We start from the raw sequence: 22345 nt of genomic DNA on the forward strand, positions 1-22345 counted from the left end.
GGGTTAGAGATTACCAAGATTCACTACACTTATACCAACGTGTGTAAGTAGATACAGTTTTAGTGGATAGAGTTTTATTGGCTTCAGCATTCCCAAGCTGACTTGCAGACACTGAGATCTGTCTTTGAGAGGTTAGCGTTCGTGTAGTTACTAAGATGGATGAGAAACACTGAGATATGGGGTGATAAAAATTATGCTAATTAAACAGATAAAAAATGAATAGCTGGATAGCATGACATGGATAGTCAAGGAGAAGCCAGCCAGCTCTCCCTGTATTTTATGATTGTCAGGGCTCTGCATGGGAGCAGATGACGGATGGCTGGTATCGAGGAGAGTGGAATATGTCTTGGTTTAGCCTTTTATTTGTTTAACCTTTACTGTATGGGTGAGATTGTGCAGCTGAATTTCTTATTACTTGGAAGGGATTGTATTTTTTTCTTTTATATCAGGGATGATCAAAGCTTAGCGAAGTCCTTGTATAAGTAGTTGTTAAAATGGATCTGTAATTATAAAAGGAGCGTATCCATCCTCGAGTTTTATTTCCTGTCGTTTCTGCAAGGTTGCTTATTTTCCTACAACACTAAAAAGAAAAGAGATTAAAAGCATAGAATTTAGAAAAAATTTACCTGTTCTAAAGATGTGGGTAGATAAATAGAAAACACTAGTATCCAGATTTATTGGTTTGTGGTTTGGATCTAGCTAAAGGTTAAATAGCCGTGCTACGTATTTCAAAGAAAATGAACATTTTAACTCCTGAGTGCATAACTATAGCAGTAAATAGGGCACACATCAGTTCAGTATTATTATATTCAGGGCAGGCATAAGCATCTTATCTCAGCACGAGATACTCACACACCTGAAGTTCCTAGTAAAATTCCTTTGAACTTGAGTGTTTTCCAGTGTAAAGGTGCTGGACAATCAAACAATAATTGCACAGACAAGTACCCTTGACAGCAATTAGGCAATTTATTTAGTAATGCCTGGACTAAAATGGAGTAAGGTCACCTGCATTAGTCATAGTTCTGCTGTACCCAAGTATGTGTAAGCACTAGCACGGCCTCTGAAGAGCACCGAGGCCGCTGTCTTCAGCATCTGATGTTACTGAGGTCTTCAGCAATCAGAGTCCGTCTAATTTTAGCTAATAGACATTGAAGAATTTCCCATCAAATCCCCTTCTTGCTATCAAATAAAAAATAACTTCTCGTTGAGATAACCTTATACCTGAGAACAAAGCATAGGGACCTCTAGGTTTGTAAAGTAAATCTCAAACCAGCCGGAAACATTATTTCAAGGTAGAAAGAAGTGACCTGCCAGGACTAAGATAGTGGTTTCCACCTTCAATCTGATTATCAGAGTGATTTAAATTTGGCTGGTTAGTTCCTCGTTTTCCTGTGCATGCCAATCAGCCCCAGCAGGATGACTGGGTAGCCTTCATGGAACTCCAGAGAGAAGCCACCTAAGAAACTCCATCAGTTCATAACACAAAAAATCGTGTATGGCCCCGATCTGTGGTTATGGTAACAAAATCTACATATGCCAATGAACAAGCCACATTAAATTGCTAAGAAATTGTCTGCTGTCATTATTCCATATTCCAAAATTATTTCACATCGCTGCCTGCACAAAGACATCATTAATCCCTCCTCAGCTGCCAAAAAAACCCTTCTTGACAAGTTGCTGTTATATCTGCTATGCAAAAATATATGGCATATAGAATGTTGTAAGGGTGGTAAATAGAGTGAAATAAGTAAAATGTAATTCCAAATGCTAATGTAATGATTGGATTATTTGTTTACCACTATTACTTAATTTAAATGATGCTGACTGGGAGCTCGAGTTCCATAATTTCAGTTATAGAAATTTATGTATGCACTCTTCTATTTTCTTTGAGCCCTTGCTGCCAAATACATTGCTGTTATTTAATGGTATCTGCAGAACAAGCATGGGCTGGAATTGTCTAAGAAATTTAAGAATACGACTATTTATTATGCAACGGTTCATGATTATATTATTCATTCTGCAATTTTTTGCCTTTTAGGTGTTTACAAGATTTGTTGACAAGAAAAAAGATTTAATACAGATGGCACGTGGTATTTTTACAGTAAGTTTTCTACTTGCACTTTATTTTTTTCTGTTTTGAATGATATTTTGGTGAATGTCTTTTCCAAGAATCATATCAAATAGGCAAAAACTGTAATAGCAATTAAAATGTTTTAAACAGAACTGTATTTGGAAGTGTATGCTGCAGTCTTTCTACTAAGCATATTAAGAGATGTTTATTTAGCCACAGACATTTGACTGGCTAAAATCATACAGCTGGCCTTCCATTTGGTATAATTAAGGTCATAACATTGAAGCTACCGGAGCAAAGTTGATTCTCACCAGCTGATAGTTCGACCAGTGTTTATTTAGTTCATTCTTTCCTAGATCTGATCTGCATCTTTCCTGAACCTCAATCCTACCCTGCTGTACAATTTTGTTATTTAAAAGCCAATAATAAAGCACAAATCCTGCTCTTGTAGAGTTGTAAGGCCAGAAAAGCAGCGGCAGCTGCAGTGGCAAGATGAGCAGACCATGCAGAGGAATACAAAACCCCTTGCATGTCATGGAAGACAGTGGCACAAGGTGTGCATGAGCACAAAAGGCACTTACAGGCTGGCCAGAATCAAGAAAAAATATGATGTCAGTGGATTTGTGGACTATGCACATGCCAGTGACCAAACCTCTCCTCTCATATGGAAGATATGACTGGCTGTACCCACAAGAAAATCTTTGTTTCAAGTCCTTCTCCCAGGTTAGAGAGGGGGTGCCACGCCACAGTGCTGCAGTGGTCCTTATCCCATGCCCTTTTCGTTAGATTTAGTTCATGGAGTAAAAAAGCAGCCTTAAAAAGCCAGAGGAGAAAACCACTCCTGGCATTAAACTCTGGAATCACAAGACATCCTTAAATCTAAACAACCCAAGCAGGAAGTCTAAGGTGGGTTATTCGTTTCAGGCTTTTTCCCCAAATGTTATGGTGCTTGTCAAAAGGTGGACTTTCAGGGAACAGGGGACTGAAATTTTGACACAAATTTTAATGATATTCAACAGAAGTTGTCCCCTCTCAGCTTTCCTCCTATATGAGAATAAAATGTAGAGAGTGTCAAAACTTTTTTGAATTGTAAAAATATACCAATTTTATATTTTAGAAACAACATTTTTCAGTTTTTCCTTCAAAACAACGCTTCTCCTTTATAAGTATCTCTTTCTTTTTTTCTTTTTTTCTATTTTTAAAGAAAACAGATTTACAAAGGATTAAATAACCCAACAAGCAAAAAATTTACTTCCAGGTTAACTCCAAACATCTTTCTACATTCTTCCTGCCTCTTCCCCCCCAAACCCGGGCTTATTTTGGTTCAACATAAATTTTGTTCCTGATTTTTTGCCAAACTGAAAAACCCCACTATTCATCCAGCTCCACTAACAGAAAGGCCTCGTGCAGAGAAATATGCATGAAGAGACGGGCTATGTAACTCTCACTACGACTACAGCCGGGCTGACAGAAGCAGAGCTCATGGATGCCGCGGGTTCCAGGCTGAGGTCTATCGCTGCTGCCGCCGCTGCCGAGCCCTCTGCCTGAGCCGCCGGATGGACAGGCTGATTGGCTGCTTCCCAAACTTCTTCATGATCTCCTTGATTCTCGCCAGGTTGGTTTTGGAGATGGTGAAGTCACACTGGGTAGCTCCCATGTCGTAGCCGACTTCGCAGGTCTTGGTAGAGGCGGTGTAGCCCTCCGCCTTCACACTCACCACGTATTCCCCTGGGTTGAGAAGACGCCAGTAATCCCCATCGGCTCCTGGTAGGAAAAGAGATGGTTTTCAGGACAGTGGCCCTTTCTCCTTGAGGAAGTTGTTGTTTATGAGAACACAGAAATACCTGTGCATGGATAAGATGGGTGCCGGGTCCTGCACTTCGGTCACAACAACCCCATGGAACGCTACAGGCTTGGGGCAGAGCGGCTGGAAAGCTGCCAGAGGAAAAGGACCTGGGGGTGCTGGTTGACAGCCGGCTGAACATGAGCCGGCAGTGTGCCCAGGTGGCCAAGAAGGCCAACGGCATCCTGGCCTGTATCAGAACTGGTGTGGCCAGCAGGAGCAGGGAGGTGATCGTGCCCCTGTACTGGGCACTGGTGAGGCCGCACCTCGAATCCTGTGTTCAGTTTTGGGCCCCTCACCACAAGAAGGACATGGAGGTGCTGGAGCGTGTCCAGAGGAGGGCAACGGAGCTGGTGAAGGGTCTGGAGCACAAGTCTGATGAGGAGCGGCTGAGGGACCTGGGGTTGTTTAGTCTGGAGAAGAGGAGGCTGAGGGGAGACCTCATTGCGCTCTACAACTACCTGGAAGGAGGTTGTAGCGAGGTGGGGGTTGGTCTCTTCTCCCAAGTAACAAGCGATAGGACGAGAGGAAATGGCCTCAAGTTGCGCCAAGGGAGGTTTAGATTGGACATTAGGAGAAATTTCTTTACTGAAAGAGTGGTCAGGCCTTGGAACAGGCTGCCCAGGGAAGTGGTGGAGTCACCATCCCTGGAAGTATTTAAAAGGCGTGTAGATGAGGCGCTTAGGGACATGGTTTAGTGGTCATGGTGGTGTTGGGTTGACGGTTGGACTCGATGATCTTAGAGGTCTTTTCCAACCTTAATGATTCTATGATTCTAAGATGACAGCACAGGCAGCAACCCTGCATCGTCACACCAGGAGGGTGTCAATGAGGCTGCCCCCCATCACACCTGTGATGCCTCGTCCTGCCAACCCCACAGGAAAAAACACCTCAAACATATTTTCCAAATGATGAAAAAAGGACAACAGGCTTCAATCTGGCCTAAGATTTCTGTCAGTTGAAGTCAAAAAGATCCTGAGGCAAAGGGTCACCTTGTAATGGTTGGGGATTCCTGAGGGGTATAAAAGACCTTCCCCAAACTAATTCTAACTAACCAATCAAGAAGCTCCAGTGGGGTACCCACATCGCACTCACGATCCTGGCCAGACAGCCTGGACACCAGCGTTTTGGTGCTATTTAGTATGCAAAGCGTGTGAATGCATAATGTCAACTCACTTAGAGATCTAAGTAAATATTCCCTTCCATAAAATCTTATATTGAGTTTTATTGCACTTATTTTCCTACAAACTATAATTCGTCAGGGTACTTAACCACTTGCTTACCTGTAAGTGCACACAGAGAGCTCCTGTAATCAACTAAACTACTCATGCAGAAAGCAAGATGTATTTTAATACCTCGTTGAAGCAGGACTTTCTGTTTTCCTCTTTTTTCCCATATATGATCTCAGGTTACCCATACATACATAAGGATAGTTTTAAACTTTTTTTTAAATATTATTTTAACTAGCAAGTATGCTACCTGTAGACTGAAAAAGGCGAAACACTTTTAAAATTAGTTTTGCACTCTATCCTGGGAAAACCCGCTGTGGAATGAAAGTGCATATTCAAATATGCAATTCTATATATAAATAGAAACGTAACATCTCTTGTATGAAGAGGGGTTGTTTTTTTCTAACACTGATAAGAACTGACAACCTTACTATCACTAGCCTTGAGTTGCTTGCAATGCAGTGTATGGCAAAAAATAAAGATGATTTGGATAAAAATATTACATTTGGGAAAAGATCAGACTAGCTAGCCTCTGGTTAGAGAAATATGATTTTAATTTAGGGCTTCGTAAAATAGTGAATATGTTTGCAAACAGCAAGTGTTACCAAACAGCAATATCAACCATACCCTGATATTGCAGTCTCTGAATGCAAGTGTGAAACTGTGTGCAAGAAGCACACCTGATCAGGTCAGTTCTTGCACACCAGCTTGCTCAGGTTTTTCTTTCAGCCAGTTTGACCCACTTGGTGTAATGACCAAGGTCCAGATTTTCTGTTTCTCTGGCATTTTTAGGAAGGGCTCTCTGAGAAGCTCTTTATTCAGTTCTCCCTTACTATTATGTCTGTTGGCACCTTAACCAAAACACAAAACATAAAGCTGCCCAGGTTTCTTGAATTTATCCCTAAGGGCTCATTTTTAGCTGTAAGTGCTCTGGCGATACTACAGGGCTGGCAAGAGGCTATGGATCACCCCGTGCGTGGCTGTGAACGCATCCCTGCTCAGAGGTTGGCTTTAGCCCCCGGACTTCAAAACTGACCCATATTTTTCTGACACATTTAACAGGCGGTTCATCACAACCCTGCACACAAAGCCAGAAAAAAATCTACACATTCACACACCACCAGGAAATTATTACAAAGCTGGATATTAAAGTGTTAGCAGGACGCACTTTACCTCCTTTCCATTTACAAGTAGACATTAGTAATTCTGTCAGCTGTCATTGCCCAGAATTTAATGCCAGACTAAAAGGGGCTTTTTTGAAAATCAGATTAAATGCAGTAGGTAACAAATGTCAGAGCAGGTGGCAAGAGAAACACAATTAAAAATACAGATAAATTTAGTAAATAATAGGTTCGTTAAAAGAATAGGCTCCAGTGGGAGCAGGCTGGAGGCAGACTATCTCCTCCTGTTGGGTCTGGAAAAGAACTGCCATGTCCCCTTAGATAAAATAACAATGCATAAAAATACAAAGATAGTATTATTATAAATTAAATGTGTCAGATGACTCTATAAACACTTCAATTAAGAGGAACACTCTTTGAGCTTGATAGGGCAGACCTTTGTTACAATTAAGTGTCATATTTACACTTAAATGTACCAAATTTTACTAATTTAAATACATTATAAAAATCTATCCTAATGCTCTGTTACCTACAAAAGACTCTCCAGGAAAGCTAGCCAGTGCTGCACACCCAACGCATGTTACAACTAAAACTTAACTTTTCTCTGCTGAACAGGCAGCCAGGAATGAGGCTGGAGAGTTATAATACCAGAATTATGCTTAGCTTAGGCTAGTGTTATTAAATATTACTAAATGCTACTTCAAAATCTTTGGTTTTTATTACATAATGTATACTAAATCATGTGACACCAAAATATTCATAAAAATTTCTCTGAACGTTGTGTGAAATTAAATTAATTATGCTTTATTGCAAAAATCACATAGAAATGTGCATCTTTGGACTCTGGTACAGGCTGTGATGCAGAAGTGCTGCACTAGAAGGAAACTACATTTCTTCATCAAGATTTGCTTTGAGATTTCCAAAATGTGCAATTACAGGAAGCAACCTACAAAACTGCCTTTGCACCATGGGGAAAAAAGGTGTCCAGGTGCATTTGGTCATCCAACTGATGAACTCTTTTCCAAACGTTATCTCATAGAGCACAGTCCACATCTAACCGTAACAACATATAATCACTCAGACTTAATCAATAGTTACATCTGCATCAAGAGAAAATGGAATAATTTTCTACAAAGCTCTTACTCTCGGAATCAATGACTTCAATTAGCCTGTTAATATTGGTAGCTTAGTGTCAGCAGCCATCTCCTCCCATAAGATATATTGTACGTCCAAGAGAAAGTAAAAAAAAGTGCTTTCCGTGCACTTTTTTTTTGTCTACAAGAAGCAGAGAAATTTTCTCAAACAAGTAAATGTTATTAGAAGGCCTTTACAGGCAACTTTTGCCTGGCTCTACAGGGTAGTCGATCACATTAATGTATCAAAGAAATAGTAGATACCTTACAGCCTAGCTCAATTTAAACAAAAGTTATACAAATAGTAGCCATAATTCTTCTCCTGCTAGGCCTATTTTTATATCAAGGCAACTCAGAGGTTTAAATGGATACATTTTTCATTTAAAAAGGTATAAATGAAAGAAGACTGCTGACAATTTGCCTTCTTTCTCTGGAGTTATACATTTCATTTTAGCTTTTTGGCTCCAACACAAATTCTGTAGTTTCAAAGACTAATGAGACAGACATTGTTATCTGTGTAACATAAAACAAAATAAAACTTTTATGTTCCCATCTACAAAGTGATTCCCAAACAGAGTGTCAGCTCAAACACCTCATTAAAAAAAGATTGAAAAAGAATGAAATAAGTACTTTTATTTTTACTAACAATTGCAGATGGCCTTGAGCCATAGAAGCTCAGCTCTAAGGCTAGATGTAAATAGCTGCAAGACTCCCCGAGCATTATGGGCTGGATTCTGGGATCTTGCACAGTTATTACACATGCCACTGGGACTCCTTTCCGTATGCACGTTTGCTGCCTTTAAACTGTTGATTTTTCATTCATGTGGCAATCCAGTGTACTGAGAGCTGGAGATTAATCACCTATTGCATTTACTTGGTCATTCCCACTATCATTTCCCAGTGGTCCCATTTTGAAATATTTAAGGCAGAATTGTTATTGCCTAATTAAATATCTGTCATTCAATGTTTTCTTTTACAACAGAGACACAGTAGCACTGAAATAAAATTAATGTAAACTGAGTTAGGTATTCCAAGATTTATTATTGGTTAAGATAATCTACTGTAGCAAACATTAAAGGTTTGGAAGTCTCTTATCTAAAGCTCTATGATATTCCATAGCCTGAAATCAGTTTATGTGTCAAAGAGTGCCATACTGTATCTCAGTGACAAAGCAAGTGAAAGTGGCAGCTAATGAAAGACCCAGAATGCCAGACAGGACATAAAAAATACAAAAAATTGGCATTCCTGTTTCTAATATTCAACCAAACCTAGAGTACACAACAATATGATTTGTCTGATTATTCACCATGATGCTATTTTTCCATAAACATCCAACAAAAACCTTGTTAAGCTCTTGCAACCATCTTTTTGAGTACCAGGCTGCTGTGCTGCAATCACTAAAGACTCCTGCTAACACCTTGTTTGGTTATTTCTTTCCACATGTTCCTCTCCTTGCTATATCCCTTCTTGTTTTTCTATTTAAGATGACTGTGTCTTAAATCACGGTACAGTACCTACACAAACGCAATGGCCATTGCGCACTATCCTGCCTGCTACCTGCCAACAACAATTTTCAGGTACTACTATTAATCTTGTAATTGGCTAGTGTCTATTTAAAGCAGTTCTTTATTTAGTGCCATAACTACTTTCCAGTCCATTAAATAGGCTTAGAGTTTACTCTGAGTATACTTATCTGTGTCTGGCTATAGAGCAAGACTGTGCTAACAAGGCAAATAGACATTTGTATGGGTTTTTTTTTAATATATTTTTTTTTATACATATCGAAAAGTAGTTCTTCGGGCTAAAATTCACCCGTGCAAAACAGTGTCTCTACTGAGCCCCATTAAACGATCTTTTATAAAGTTGTGATGTTTTGCAGGAGACTTTTCAGGTTGTGAAACTCCCCCGTCCCTGCAACAGCTGTTCCTCCTCTGGACACAGCTCTAAATCACATCTCCAACACGTTCACAGTCCTATAACTGTTAACAGAGAAACACTCTTCACCCACCAAGGCGTTACCTACACCCTTGTTTTTCAGCGCTATAATTATTCTGGGTTAGAGTTGCACTACTTTTACATGAGAAAAGGAGCAATAAGAGTTCTTTAGACACAGCCTTACTCAGGCTATTGATTTTGGGCAGATAAAAGGCTATTTGCTCACTACTTTAGAAGAGGTGGAAAGAGGAAAGGGGGCAGAAAGAAAAGCCATAGTTCTGTTCATGTCTATGCAGTTGCACCATGGAAAGAAGTGACTCCCTCCTCATGTGCCACTCCTGCAACTCTCTCCTTGGACCGTATATGATCTGCTGGCTTTTCTCAGAAAAGGGTTCAAAGTCACAATGAGGTTCTGCATTTTGTTTTTAAACCATAAATCTGTTCATTTGTACTGATGTTTTTGTTTTATTTTGTTTTTTACCTGTGCAAATGTCATGGTTAACACCTTCTACTGAAATAACAGCATTTGGGATTCCCTTTCCATGCACATCTTTTACTATGCCTTTGATGCCTCGATGGACCTATTGAGAGAATAAACAAACAAATATATAGTGCACAGCAACGAACAGTACTATCATTAGGAAGATACAACAAATCATTAATTCCATATGCAAATTAAGGGTATTCTGTTCCTAGTTCGGAATAGAATTGGTTCACGCAATTCTGAAATATCATTATTAACCCTGTATCAGCCTTCTAGGCATTAGCTACTTCTGAACCAGCTTACAAATTCTGTTAGGATTCCTGAGGCATCAAATTCAAGAGACAGATAAAACAAGCAGATAAAGCAGCAGACGTAAGGGTTTTTCTTCTGGCAGTCATTTCCAGCAAGCTTTGCACTCATGCCAAATTTTAACAAGCTTCATTATTTTGTCCTCCTAAGTTACAACAGCCTGGCTGAAGTGATATGCCAGTATTGCTTATAGTAAGGTTTCTATCACAAATACCAATAATCACGTAATTAGTCATGCAAGAAAAATATCAGAAACCTTAAACTCCCTTTCAATCTGAAAGGAGTCATCAAGTTATTCAGAAGTTGTTCTTCTGTCGAATACCTGTTCCATAAAAACAATGAGGGACTCGCGGTTGTTCTCCCATTCTTCGGGCAGCTCGCTCTCGTGGGGATACTTGTCACAGCCAACATAGATGGATAGCTCAAAGCAGTTTGTGTGCAGATAACTGAAGTCATTTATGCCTGTCAATAGGAGATAAAAAAGAAACAATATTCTCTTTTAATCTACTGATCAGACCTGATTATTTTATGCAAAGTAATATAACTTATTTAAACAAACACTGGGTATTTTTCTAGCTGACTTAGTCTGCAGACGTGTCAGGGCAAAAGTTTTTTAGAAATGCCACGTGTCCTGTAACAAAACACCAGAGTAACATCAGAGCAGTACATTTAACAAAACAGGGCTTTCTAAAGACAGCATCCCATCAACACGTTCAAAACAGAGGACACAAGACTGCAGCTTGACAGCACGGGCCACTGTGTCAGCCCAGCACCACAACCCCAATTCCTTTGCTGCAAAGAGCAGCGTCCTTCTGCCACCACAAAACTTAAAGGAAATAGAGGTTTAGCAGAAAATGAACAAACAAACAATTTAAACACATTTCAGATAAAGATGCTATGGTTTTAACGGAGAACACTGGAAGCATTCAAGGCCGGGTTGGATGGGGCTTTGAGCAACCTGGTCTAGCGGAAGGTGTCCATGCCCATGGCAGGGGGGTTGGAACTAAATGATCTTTAAGGTCCCTTCCAACCCAAACCATTCTATGATTCCAGGAAAATGGGGACACACTAGAAAGATGTTAGGAAAGGTCTCTCTTTACAGCAAAAACTTTGTTCTTTGCTTTTAAGAAAGCACTAAGCTTCACTAATCCTGGACACATTCCCATGGAGCAGCTCTCACTTATGATTGCCTTGGGTAGAAATGGGATGATCTACGTTAGCTTGCAAGGATGGGTGGCCATTAACCGAATTTATACAACCCTAAATGCCAGGACACAGAGTAATGGACACTTAGTGATTGTTATGTAAAAATGATTTATCGGAACAGTTGATGAAATAATTTCTCAGTCTAAATGTTTTCCCAAGTAAGTAATCTAAATGATAGGAAAGCCAGAAAAATCCAGGTAGTAATAATTCTTTTAAGTTATGTATGGTGTCTGTTATCTTGTAAGGAATGAAAGTATCTATTCTGATTTTTCCTTATTATGGCTTTGCAGAGGACTGGAATCTGCACCACTGCTCTGCAATAGGGATTTCCATTAGAAATATGTCCTAATCAAAACCCAGGAACCTCAGTGCCTCTGACCTCTGAGGAGCTGCGGTTTAAGTCTACGTTACACAGGGTGCTGTGACCTTTGCAAAGGTCCTGAGCACTAAGAAAGACTGTATTTAGATACAGATCTCAAACATTTCCATTCTCCAGGTTTTTCCCGTTTCTCACAATTATTTTTCCTTTGCAAAATGCCATTTATCTGTTCTCCACAACCACACAGATAACGTGATACCGTACATGAACAATAGAGGAAGAAATGATGCCAGCTTAATTTCTTATTCCACCTGTATTTCTAATAAAAAATTATTTTAAAAAAAGTTTACTAATGGTCATTAATTGTTGTATTTTAAATGGCAGCATTAGCAGGAAATGCATTCACCAAGTGCTTCTGATTGAAAAGAGTTAAAAAATAAAACCCTAGCCCTGTCCAATTACCATACAGCAGTAGTCAAGTATTTAACGAGCCCTCAGTGCCTTCTGGATGCAGAGCAGGAGGATTATATAATACAGATGTTAAGCTTTTCACTGTTGATGGAGAAAGCCTAAATATCAGAGTGGCATGTGCTTCCCCTCTCTTTGAGAAACAGCCACAGTTATTTTCCCCTCACATACTGTATGGCATCCTGATTAATCTATTGTGAAATGTTTTGCAATACACAGTAATTTCTCAGTTTTAATACATGTATTTAAGAAAATGGCTTAACGTTGCCAAGAGCAACTCTCTGTGTAGTGTCTGAAACATGCAAATCCAGCCTTGAAAACACCGGAAATAAAATGAAATTCATCTGTTCTTTGCTTTTTTGCAGTTCACCCAGTGCAGAAAACTTATATGTAAAATCGCTGAAGAACTTGCATTCATTGCAGTCCAAAATATGCGCAGGAAAGAGTATGGCTGATTTTCAAAGGCATACAGAGGCGTTTGATATCTGTGCAAGATATCTGGGGTGCACATACTCTTCTAGGGACTCTCTGGTGCTGAAAAGGAATTAGAAAAATCCCTTATACATTTTCCCATGACATGAGCAGTGAGAATTTTATATGCATGATCACTGCAGGGCCAGGCAGCAGGTGGGTGAGGAGAGAGAGGGTGGGCAGCTTCAAGTTGTGCTACAGCCAGGAGGTGCACCCACACCAAAGGACACGTGGGGCAGCTTTCTGCAAGCAATATATTGGGGTGTCAGCTTCAGGTCAGATATTAAGGAAGCAGAGGTTTAGGAGAAGAAAGTGTTCCATGTTGATCTAAAAGGTAAATAAACAGAAAAAGTGGAGTGAGCTATACAACTACAACAGTATAGTCATGGAATTACAGAGTGAAAAAACATAAAATCTGTCTCCAAATCTAGAATCATATTTGGACAACCCTTTACAACGCGAGGTGCCATTGGTTAACTATCAGCTGCAATACATACATAGGTATGCGTATATATATATCTGCAGTACAAATCACTCTTCCATTTGTCTATGTAGAGAAGAGGTCTAAAACCACCCTGTAGGTTAAAGACTGAGCTCAAAAGGTTAAAGACTGAGCTATATTTTTTGAGGCTTAGTCTGGAGTCCAAGGTGTAAAGAATTGAAAGTAAAAGCAATATTCCAACATTCTTCTCAAAGACAGTCTGGGAAGTCTTATTATAATGGCAGAGAGCAGGATGTAAAGCATAATGAGAAACATCATAAAGCAATAAAACAAATCAGATGAAGAAAATCCAATATGCAATTGTTACTAAGAAATCAAGATACTATTCAGCATGTATATTGTACATCATTACTTAACGTAACTTAGTGTGACAGCTGTTAGTGACACGGCCAATGTCATCTTTTCTGGATCGATTCATAATCATGTTTCTTATAGCACTTAGGAAAATTAAACTCATAAATTAGATAATTAAGCGGTCAAATTAGCATTCAGAGAGGTTTTTTGAATTTGCAGAAATGCTTAGAAATGTATTGTCAGGCATTAGCCTTGTGATTTAAGCAGCTCAATCCTCCCTCCCCCGCCCCAAATTCACCCAGCACTTTTTAACCTCCTGAAAAGAAAAGTTAATTCTTGGCTCTAGCCTTTAAAGGCTGGCCAGCATTAACTTTACACGGGCCAATGTAAAAACCATAAAAGTTGTGTCCAAAATTTAGAAATGTTTATGCAATGAAACTACCTGCAAATTACAAACAAGAGCCAGCTCCAATAAAACGTGGGCTGCACAGATGCTTACTTGCATCTGTTTGCCATTGCTGCTGTAGTTGTTCCTATTGTCATTCACGTGACGGAAGACGCACAGCTCATTTCTTAATTTCATAGAATACGTTGTCTAACTGATGTAGTTATAAAAAAACAAAGATTTTGAGCAGAACTGTGATGAATCAGCAGAGTGCCTGTTCTGAGTCTGCTCGAAGTGTACACCCATAGAGACAACCGCGCCCAGTGCTGTTAAAAATGTGCTTCTAATTGGGCTTTCCTAGAAATCGATGCTTTGTCTGCACTACAGTACAGGCTTCCCCCTTCGTGCTCCTTAACAGGGTGACAGGCTTGGGCATACGCTGAACGATGCAATCTGTAATTTATTCTGGCAGCAGAAATGCCTACAGAGCCCATGCAAAGTTTAAATGTAAGCTCGTCCAGGTCTTTTAAAAATAGGATGGTAGCAGGCAAGCAGCAGCTTTCTGCGGCATGTTTTTGCAATACAAGGTGAATGTGAGTGGGGGCTGATCTGCAACTTAGTTCAGCGAGCAGGAGGCTGAAATCAGGATTTTCTTATCCGAGGGCCACTGGAGTCTCTCCCCAGGCTCCCAGGCTGGTTTGGGAGTCACTGCTTCAGCTCTGACACTGGTTATTTCTGCTGTTTGGCAGCATTTTTCTGTTGGCACCCTCTGAGATGGCAAAGGCTGACAGGTTCCCCCCTGCTAGTGGGTTTAGACTGGGTTGGTTTTGTCCTGACAAACCATCTTGAATGTATAGAATCCATAAAACTAACATATTGCACGTGCCCTTTTGGAAACCTCAGTAGTAAATGAAACGATCACCAGGTATTAGTAAGAGAGTCTCCTTCAGCCCTCTGATACCTGATGAAATGCAGTGAACAGACTTTCAGGTGGGGAAATTCTCCTCTTAGTGTACATGTTTTACCACCATTGCCACCGCAAAGTACACCAGGCAGTGATGGCATTATCATATTTAACAAGGTAATGCTAATTGCAGTTTCTACAGACACTTACTTCCAGCCACGGTATGCCAGGAGGCTCCATTAACAGTGCCATCCTCCTTTTGGAAATCCTCTGTGTGACACGCTCTCCTTCTTGCATCTGTCATCAGGCGGTGAGTGGAGGCATAGGAATACGCAAGCCAGCGAAAGACGTGGTCGTCTGGGGTAGGTGTGTAATCCTGGGTTTTCCACATCGATCGCACCATATCGTAGGGATACGCCACCACCAGCTCTCCTCCCTGCAAATTGCCACCCAGCACAAAAGGAATTTTTTCCATCCATGCTATTATTGCCCGTGTCTCAACTGCCACCTGGGAGAAAAAGAAACATCAGCTTTGATTCAACCTGTGAAATTTGACAATCTTCTTTCAAAGACCAGACGCAAGAGTCCCACTGTGACTTTCTTAGCATGGAGTGAGTAGCCAGCACAAGAGATGTGGCCAAGGAGAAGGGCTTCTTTACGTTACGGTGCTTGCCAGCCATGCTTTGGAGGTCACAGACAACCCATAAAACCGAACAAAACCTCAATGTTTGTAATTTATGCAGCAGGAACATCTTTGAACAGCGAGGCCAAGAGCAGCAACCAACAAAGATGTCAGACCATGACATTGCTCCTGCTGCCATCGGCTGAAATGAGTTTTTGAAATAAGGGATTTTAAACACAGAAATATTTCTAAAACCCACAGAACTGCCACAGTTAAGTGCCTTCCCCTCAAACTACGGGAATCTCAGCCACTATAAATAGCTGCCATTTTATTTAAAAGGCCATGCAAAAATAAGTTAAATTTTTGGCACTACGATCCAATAAATGACTTTAGCACAAACCACTGCATTGGGTTTGCATATGCCACAGTGTTTGCTGTGTTATTTCAAATAAGAACACCAAGAAAACCCCAGGAGAAATCCGTATGGCAACTGAGTTCGCAAAGAGCTCATCTACGTCGCAAAACTAGGGAGAAGCCCTATTCACAGGACTGAGCCCTGGGGTGGGTTTCTCTTTGCCTACCTGTTGCTGCCTAGAAGTTGGGCATCAAGTCCTCCAGGTTCCCTTCCCAAGGGCTGCCTCTAAAATACGGGGGCGAACGGTACTTTTGTGGTGCATTTTTATTTCCACTGACTAAGAAGGAAGCCTACACGAGTAGGTTAGATCAGGCGTGTAGCTTCACCCACAAGTTACTCATTTCTTGAGAAATGCAAAGCTCACTCTTGCAGCCTGCCCCAGCCTTTGTATTCCCCTCTCTCTGGCCTTACTCACGGTGGCGTTTTCAGACAGGTACCAGTCAGGGATCGGGATGTGATGGTTTGGAACTTTTCTTTTACTCTTCTTCTGATCTTCTGACTCCCAGAGCAAAGAGTTTAAATCAGGGAAATTATTGTTGATGTCAATGCCGTCCTGAGTCCATCGTCCTAAAGACCAGCCCCCTAATTCTGAACCCTTATATTTAAGAAAAAAAGAAAAAAAAAAGATAATTGTTCATTTAGAATATGACAACCTGTGAGCCCTCAGCAAAGTGTTTGGGGATGTGTCAGAGATAATTCTATACAGAGAAATGGAAGGATGAATGATTTAATTAACTGAAATGAATAATTAGCTTTTTTTCTTTTTGTATGAAACCTTGAATGAGGTGAAGCAAAACCTGTGAAACATTACTTGGGGTTAGCCAAAACGTTCTGCTTTGTTTTCAAGGTTTCTGTTTAAGACTGGTTTTCCCCTGGGTTGCAATGGGGATGGCAGCTGTGAGTGCAACTTTTGTATTCCAGTCTTCTACAGACTGCCCTGGAAGATTTTCCAGCACATTTGACCAGCCCCTGCAATTTTTCCTCCTGGTGTCTGTCTTCCAGACTGAATTATTACAATGCCCAACACATTGTGCTCTCCTTAAAGACGCACTATTAAATTTCAGCTGCAGAGGAATGCAAACTTTCATGTGCTTAGCTTGGTTTCTCATGAGAAACAGACTGCATGAATTTTCCATTTTCCATACTGGTGTTCCCATTGATCTGTACACCTCGGGATGGTTTGTTCTGGCAGTCTTCGTGACCCTCCTTTCCATACACATCTTCCTGTTAGCCAATGACACATAGAATACTGTTTCTTTCAGCTTTTTTTCTGAGTAAGATATTTCAGTGGCTTATGCTTGCTTTGATGTGTTTATTTTTTAATTTGTTTATTTTGATTGTTTGTAAAATATGATCTTTGAAAAAAAAATAATGACAACAGGAGCACATTTCATTAATCTAATATAACTAAAATAATCCTTGATATGTTCATAATCTTATTACCGCTTTATATGCCTTGTCATATCCATCTGGGTTGACTGAGGGCAGGAGGTGGATCCTGGTATCCTCAATGAGATGTACAATGCGCGGGTTCCCAGCCAGGTATTCCTGACACATGAACTGCATTAACAAAAGGATTAGCTCACGTCCAAGCACTTCGTTCCCATGAGCTCCTGCAATGTACCGAAATTCTGGTTCACCTGTTGAAAACACATGGGGCAGAAGTGTAGTAAGAGGAGCAAATCAAGTATCTAACCAAATTTCATTGATGTCAATCAGCAACATTTCACTTGAGGAGAGCTGGAGAAATGCCTTAACTGAACAAATGATAGGTGAAAATGTAACTTTACAGAAACAAATAATTACTTTCTGTTGCTATTTTAGAAGAATAGGATTATGTATCAGTGATATCTAAAGACACTGTGTAAAACCTCCAAAACCCATTTTCCAGTAAAGAGATTTTTAATTATACTCACAATTTCAGCATGTTACAGGTAGATTTTAAAAGCTCTGATAGTCTAAAAATAACATGAATAATACATTGCTGGTAGTTCTTTGGCACAGATGTTAAGGCTCTTAAAAGACAACAGTCAGTAACTGTACAGAATTGATCTCTGACTTCACACACTCCTTTTTCTTCACTAATCAAAAAACAAGTTCACATATATTTTTCAAGGTTATGCAGAATACTTGCATTCAACTACAAAATACTTCAGAGATGATTAGGAATAGTGCCAGCTATTAAAAAAAGTCCCATAATTTAGTTGTCCTTTGTATGAATAACACTTGCCAACATCAACAGGACGAACCCTAACCGGCCAAGCTACGGCTTGTAGCTGGATCCACCCTCCCAGTTTGTCCGGCCCATGATACACCCCTTGCATGTTTTCTGCAGGACTCTCAAAAATAGGTAAGTGGACAAGGCAGATTAGATGAATTATTCTGGTGTTACATTTGAGATTCAGAGACTGCAGTCTAAGGTCTGCCCCAAGTCTATGGAGAGATTACATCTCTTGTGCTCCATCCCTTACGGCAAAGTAGAGAGATGTCTTAGGAGAACATCGCAGCGTTTTTCCTTGGGTGTGATGAACACATATCAGGGTATTTATGGACATGGCAAAGCACAAGATGCCTTTATTCCAACAGCTGCCCCAGGCACTATCATAGTGAGATCTTTATTTTTCTCCACAGAAGGACCAAAGACTGAATGAGTTTCTATTCTGAAGAATTATACCACCGTAGGAAATTGTACCCCAACACTCATCAGTGAAAGATATTTGGGAGATTTGACCTGTCCTTGCTTGCAATGCATTCACCCTATATGTAAAGGTAAATGTCTGTCTAAAGCTACATAAATCCCCACAGCTAAAATCCATTCTTCAGTACTAAAATTCACTTTTATTTTGTTATTGTAAAGAATAAAACTCATTATCATTAAAGAATTTGATCCCACATTCAAAATGCCTTCCATTTGTGCTCACCCTACTCTTCCCAATTTAGAAATATAACACCGAAGTTCCTCCCACATACATTTGAAATCTTTGCTGCCGTGAATATAATTCCATCAGTGATAATTACTGCAGATACAGAGAATGAGGATAAAAAACCAGCCAAATCCCAACACCCTTCAACAGATTTAGTTAGACTAAATCCTAACCAACTTCGTGTTCTCCTGGGTTGTCAGAAATCTCAACGGCGTACAGCTTTAGTCCTTGGTTGCTTTTTCCAATATTGTAAATTCTTGTGATATTCGGGCACATTTTATTCACAGTTTTCATCAACTGCCAACAAAAAAATGACATATAGTTAGACAATGCAGCATCAAAATAAATCCACTATTAATTATTTCATTCCAAATTGGTTATGGCAAAACCTCTTCATTTTCTCTTCTGATTAGTTCTTAGTTGCAAAATCTTTATATTTAGTTCATGAATTACAGCTCTGCTATCACACAGCGTAATGTTTGTTCAGCTGGAACAAGCTGAATACTGTCTGCTGAAACACCACAGCGTAGGTGAGGTTCAAGATCTTTCTTACATGAGATGTATTTGTAATATTATCACAAAATTAAGGACTTGAGGGGGAAGTCCAACAGGGATAAATCCAACAAAAGCATTACTACTATACAACCAAACACTTTTTCAAAACGTTATGCAATGGAGGACAATTAGCCACCTTAACACTCCCTTCTACACACTCGGTGATTTTCTGTAAGTGACTTGAGATGACCCAGGGTGTTAGTGGCACGGCAATGCAAAGGCATTGCAGGTTGCCACAGACACACTCTAGCCAGTAAAGGAGATTTCTCTCTCCTTTGCCCTATGCGGCAGCAACTTAATTCAAAACAAACTAAGAGACAATGATATCATCCATTTAAACATGATCTTCCCAGTGAATTCTGATTAAACCTGCCTCCGCTGAGGTAGAAACCAAGCCCACCCTTCTTGATTTTCAATGTGAAATCTCATATGGAAAAATTGTTAGTTAAGGCAGTGTTGATGTGGCCAAAATAGCAAGAGAAATATAATCTGAATGACTCCATAAGCACAGCAGGATATACTCTTTCAGTAAATAACAGATTCCTCAGACTTTGCTTACCAAATTTCAGCAAAAAATAGAATTAATAGTAGAAATGCCAACAGACAGTCTGAAGACATTCCTATCGTCAAAATCTATTCTATTCATTGCTTCTGCAGATATTGCATGACATAGTCAAAACATAATCAAATAGCCTTAGTGCTTACTAAAGTGCATAGGGAAGGTCATGGTTAAGGGTATACTTCTGTTTAAACCGATGGAGTTCCACAGATGTCATCCAGATAAGGATATCTGGAGTCTAAATTGTCCCACAAACACTTTACTGTGACATGTCAGTTGAATGTTAACATTTACAAACAGAAGTGAAGATGTATGTGTTATTAATAAGAAGTTATTGCAAATAGCTTTAAATGACAAGAATTTACCTGTCTTCATTTTTTTTTATTGGAAGACATTAAAGAAAGAAATAAGGACTTTACTGTAAATTGGAACCCTAGAGACTATTAATTAGACAATCTTTTCATAAACAGGGGTGCATACATTATTGAAGAAATATTGTAGCATAACAAAACTCTTTGCTCATACAGTGTTAATTTAGAAATAATTTTGGATGATCACAAGGCTGATGATTTAAAAAATGCAATAATTAGATGTGTCCGATTCCCATGCCACCATTTAGCAAATCTAAGTGGAAACACAATTCACATTGGGAAGAACATCATTAAAATTCTTCTCATAAAAGACTTCACTTCTATTTATAATCATGTTGCAAAGAGACTGAAAAGATGCTATTTTTGTACATTTGTTCATATCACACGTTGGTTTTATACATATGAGAAACAATTTCTTTTGCAAATCTAAACTCAGCACTCATCTGAAAAATACAGCCAGTTATGCTCTTTCAGTGTATTGTCTAGCTTCATATCTACTTTTTTTCACCACTGTCATCATCACGAGGGTGCTGGTATTATGGGTTCCCAGCTATTTCCATAGAACTCTTTTTAACGTTCTGGGCATATGTAAGTGGGTATGTCATCATCTGATGTTCCAGCTGAAACACATATGTGAAGCCAAAGGACATTGGTTTATATTTTCTAGTGTTTGGTTTAAACAAGTCAATTCCCAACTTTTTGAGACAGACTGTCTTAAATCTTCATGGTGAAGAGCTACCACATCTGAACCCACTCATAATGAACCAAAAATACCGTCAAAGGATATGGAGCTATGGATCTCTTACTAGAGCCTCACAGACCAAAACTTATCCAAGGTCTACTGTTTGGGGATTATAGATATATGTTCTACTGACAAGAGGATTAAATGGATTATTATTGGATCAGATACCCTATTTTTCTCCAACAGAGATTAATATTATTTTTTTCACTCTGCCAGTGAGTACAGATACTGCATTAAAAAAAGGTCTATTTTAGCAGGCTAAAACCCGCTTTCCGTAATGTATAAATAATGTTGCTGTCTCAGTTCTGCATTTACTAATTCCTCTCCTTACACCCTCTTCAAACTGCAGGAAAGTCCCTCCCGGCTGATGTCTTGCTGCATCCATGCGGGTCCCCACGATGTGAAATAGGGAAGATGGGCCTGTCTTCTCAGCTATCTCTGAAATCAAACTGCAGAGCAGAAGCTTTCCTAACGTGCCTGGCACTGCAATGGGCACCGGATACCCAGAGCATTGATTTAGGAAAGCAGTTAAAAGTATGTTAAAAGTTCATTACTAGTGAGAAAAGTGCCTAGAACCAAGTTCAGAGTATATTACAATCAGTGGAAATATTTGTATTGGCCTCAGTAAACTCCCCATCATCTCTTTAATCGCAAGCATGTGATTCCTTTCTGAGGCAAACAAAGAACCTTCCCTGAATTAGGGCCTCTGTCGTAGACTTCACTGTGGCTCTTTTGATAACAGTATGGATATAGTAATGCAGTTAAATGTTTATATGTAAATACAATACTGAAAATGAACATATTTCATATTTGCTTTTCTCATACCCATTTCCTACAAACGGCACAATAGGTCACCTGAAATGTCACAGTGTTTTCTTTGCTCTTTGTACAAACTGTCAAAGACAATTGATGACAACAGTCAGTCAGGGCTTTATTAACAACCAGCAGGACTGTAAAACACTTCCACAATTACATTCACTCGCAGTTCTTATTTGACAGTTCCCATTTGTTTGTCACTACCGATTATTTACCCTATTAGCGCCCTGGAAAAAGACTGCATGCAGTCTTTGCAGGAGTCCCACAAAACTGGTTTCTGAAGGTCCAATTCCTCCATTTTGCAGAAAAGGTGTATTAAACGTAGGTCTAAGTGCCATCTACACTTAAAGGAAACAAAAGGGCTCTCAGTCAATGCCTTTCAGATTAGGGCTATTCGTTATCCTCTGTGGATATCTCCATATTTCTTGTTCTGTTGTGGGCCAAGCCAGAAACTGCCTCCTCCTTGAGCTTGGAGACTATCAGATAGAGACTGTCAACCTGGCATTGCATGCAACCTAGGGTATCGCTCTAGTCTTCTACATTTGGTTGTTTCACTCTCAAATAAACCTGTTCAGCTGGTAACATATACAGTGCTCTTCAATTTTCTGCATTATCAATACATCACTTCATAAACACAACTGGCCATGAAAAGCAACACAAGACTTCA

The 22345-nt window shown here is 39.7% G+C and overlaps 1 protein-coding gene across 1 annotated transcript in view; it reads right to left on the bottom strand.

Moving 5' to 3' along the window:
• Positions 1-947: 947 nt before the first annotated feature.
• Positions 948-22345, bottom strand: part of CPXM2 (carboxypeptidase X, M14 family member 2) — an 81172-nt gene continuing 59774 nt past the window's right edge. The window contains exons 7-13 of the mRNA XM_075155261.1: positions 18809-18932; positions 17155-17351; positions 16127-16306; positions 14885-15182; positions 10448-10587; positions 9814-9913; positions 948-3835 (exon numbers count right to left, since the gene is read on the bottom strand). Coding sequence (XP_075011362.1) covers positions 3582-3835; positions 9814-9913; positions 10448-10587; positions 14885-15182; positions 16127-16306; positions 17155-17351; positions 18809-18932 — 1293 coding nt within the window. The 3' untranslated portion in view covers positions 948-3581. The remainder of the gene's footprint in view (positions 3836-9813; positions 9914-10447; positions 10588-14884; positions 15183-16126; positions 16307-17154; positions 17352-18808; positions 18933-22345) is intronic.

This window comes from Calonectris borealis, chromosome 7, assembly GCF_964195595.1.
Source record: "Calonectris borealis chromosome 7, bCalBor7.hap1.2, whole genome shotgun sequence".
Classification (NCBI taxonomy): Eukaryota; Metazoa; Chordata; class Aves; order Procellariiformes; family Procellariidae; genus Calonectris; species Calonectris borealis.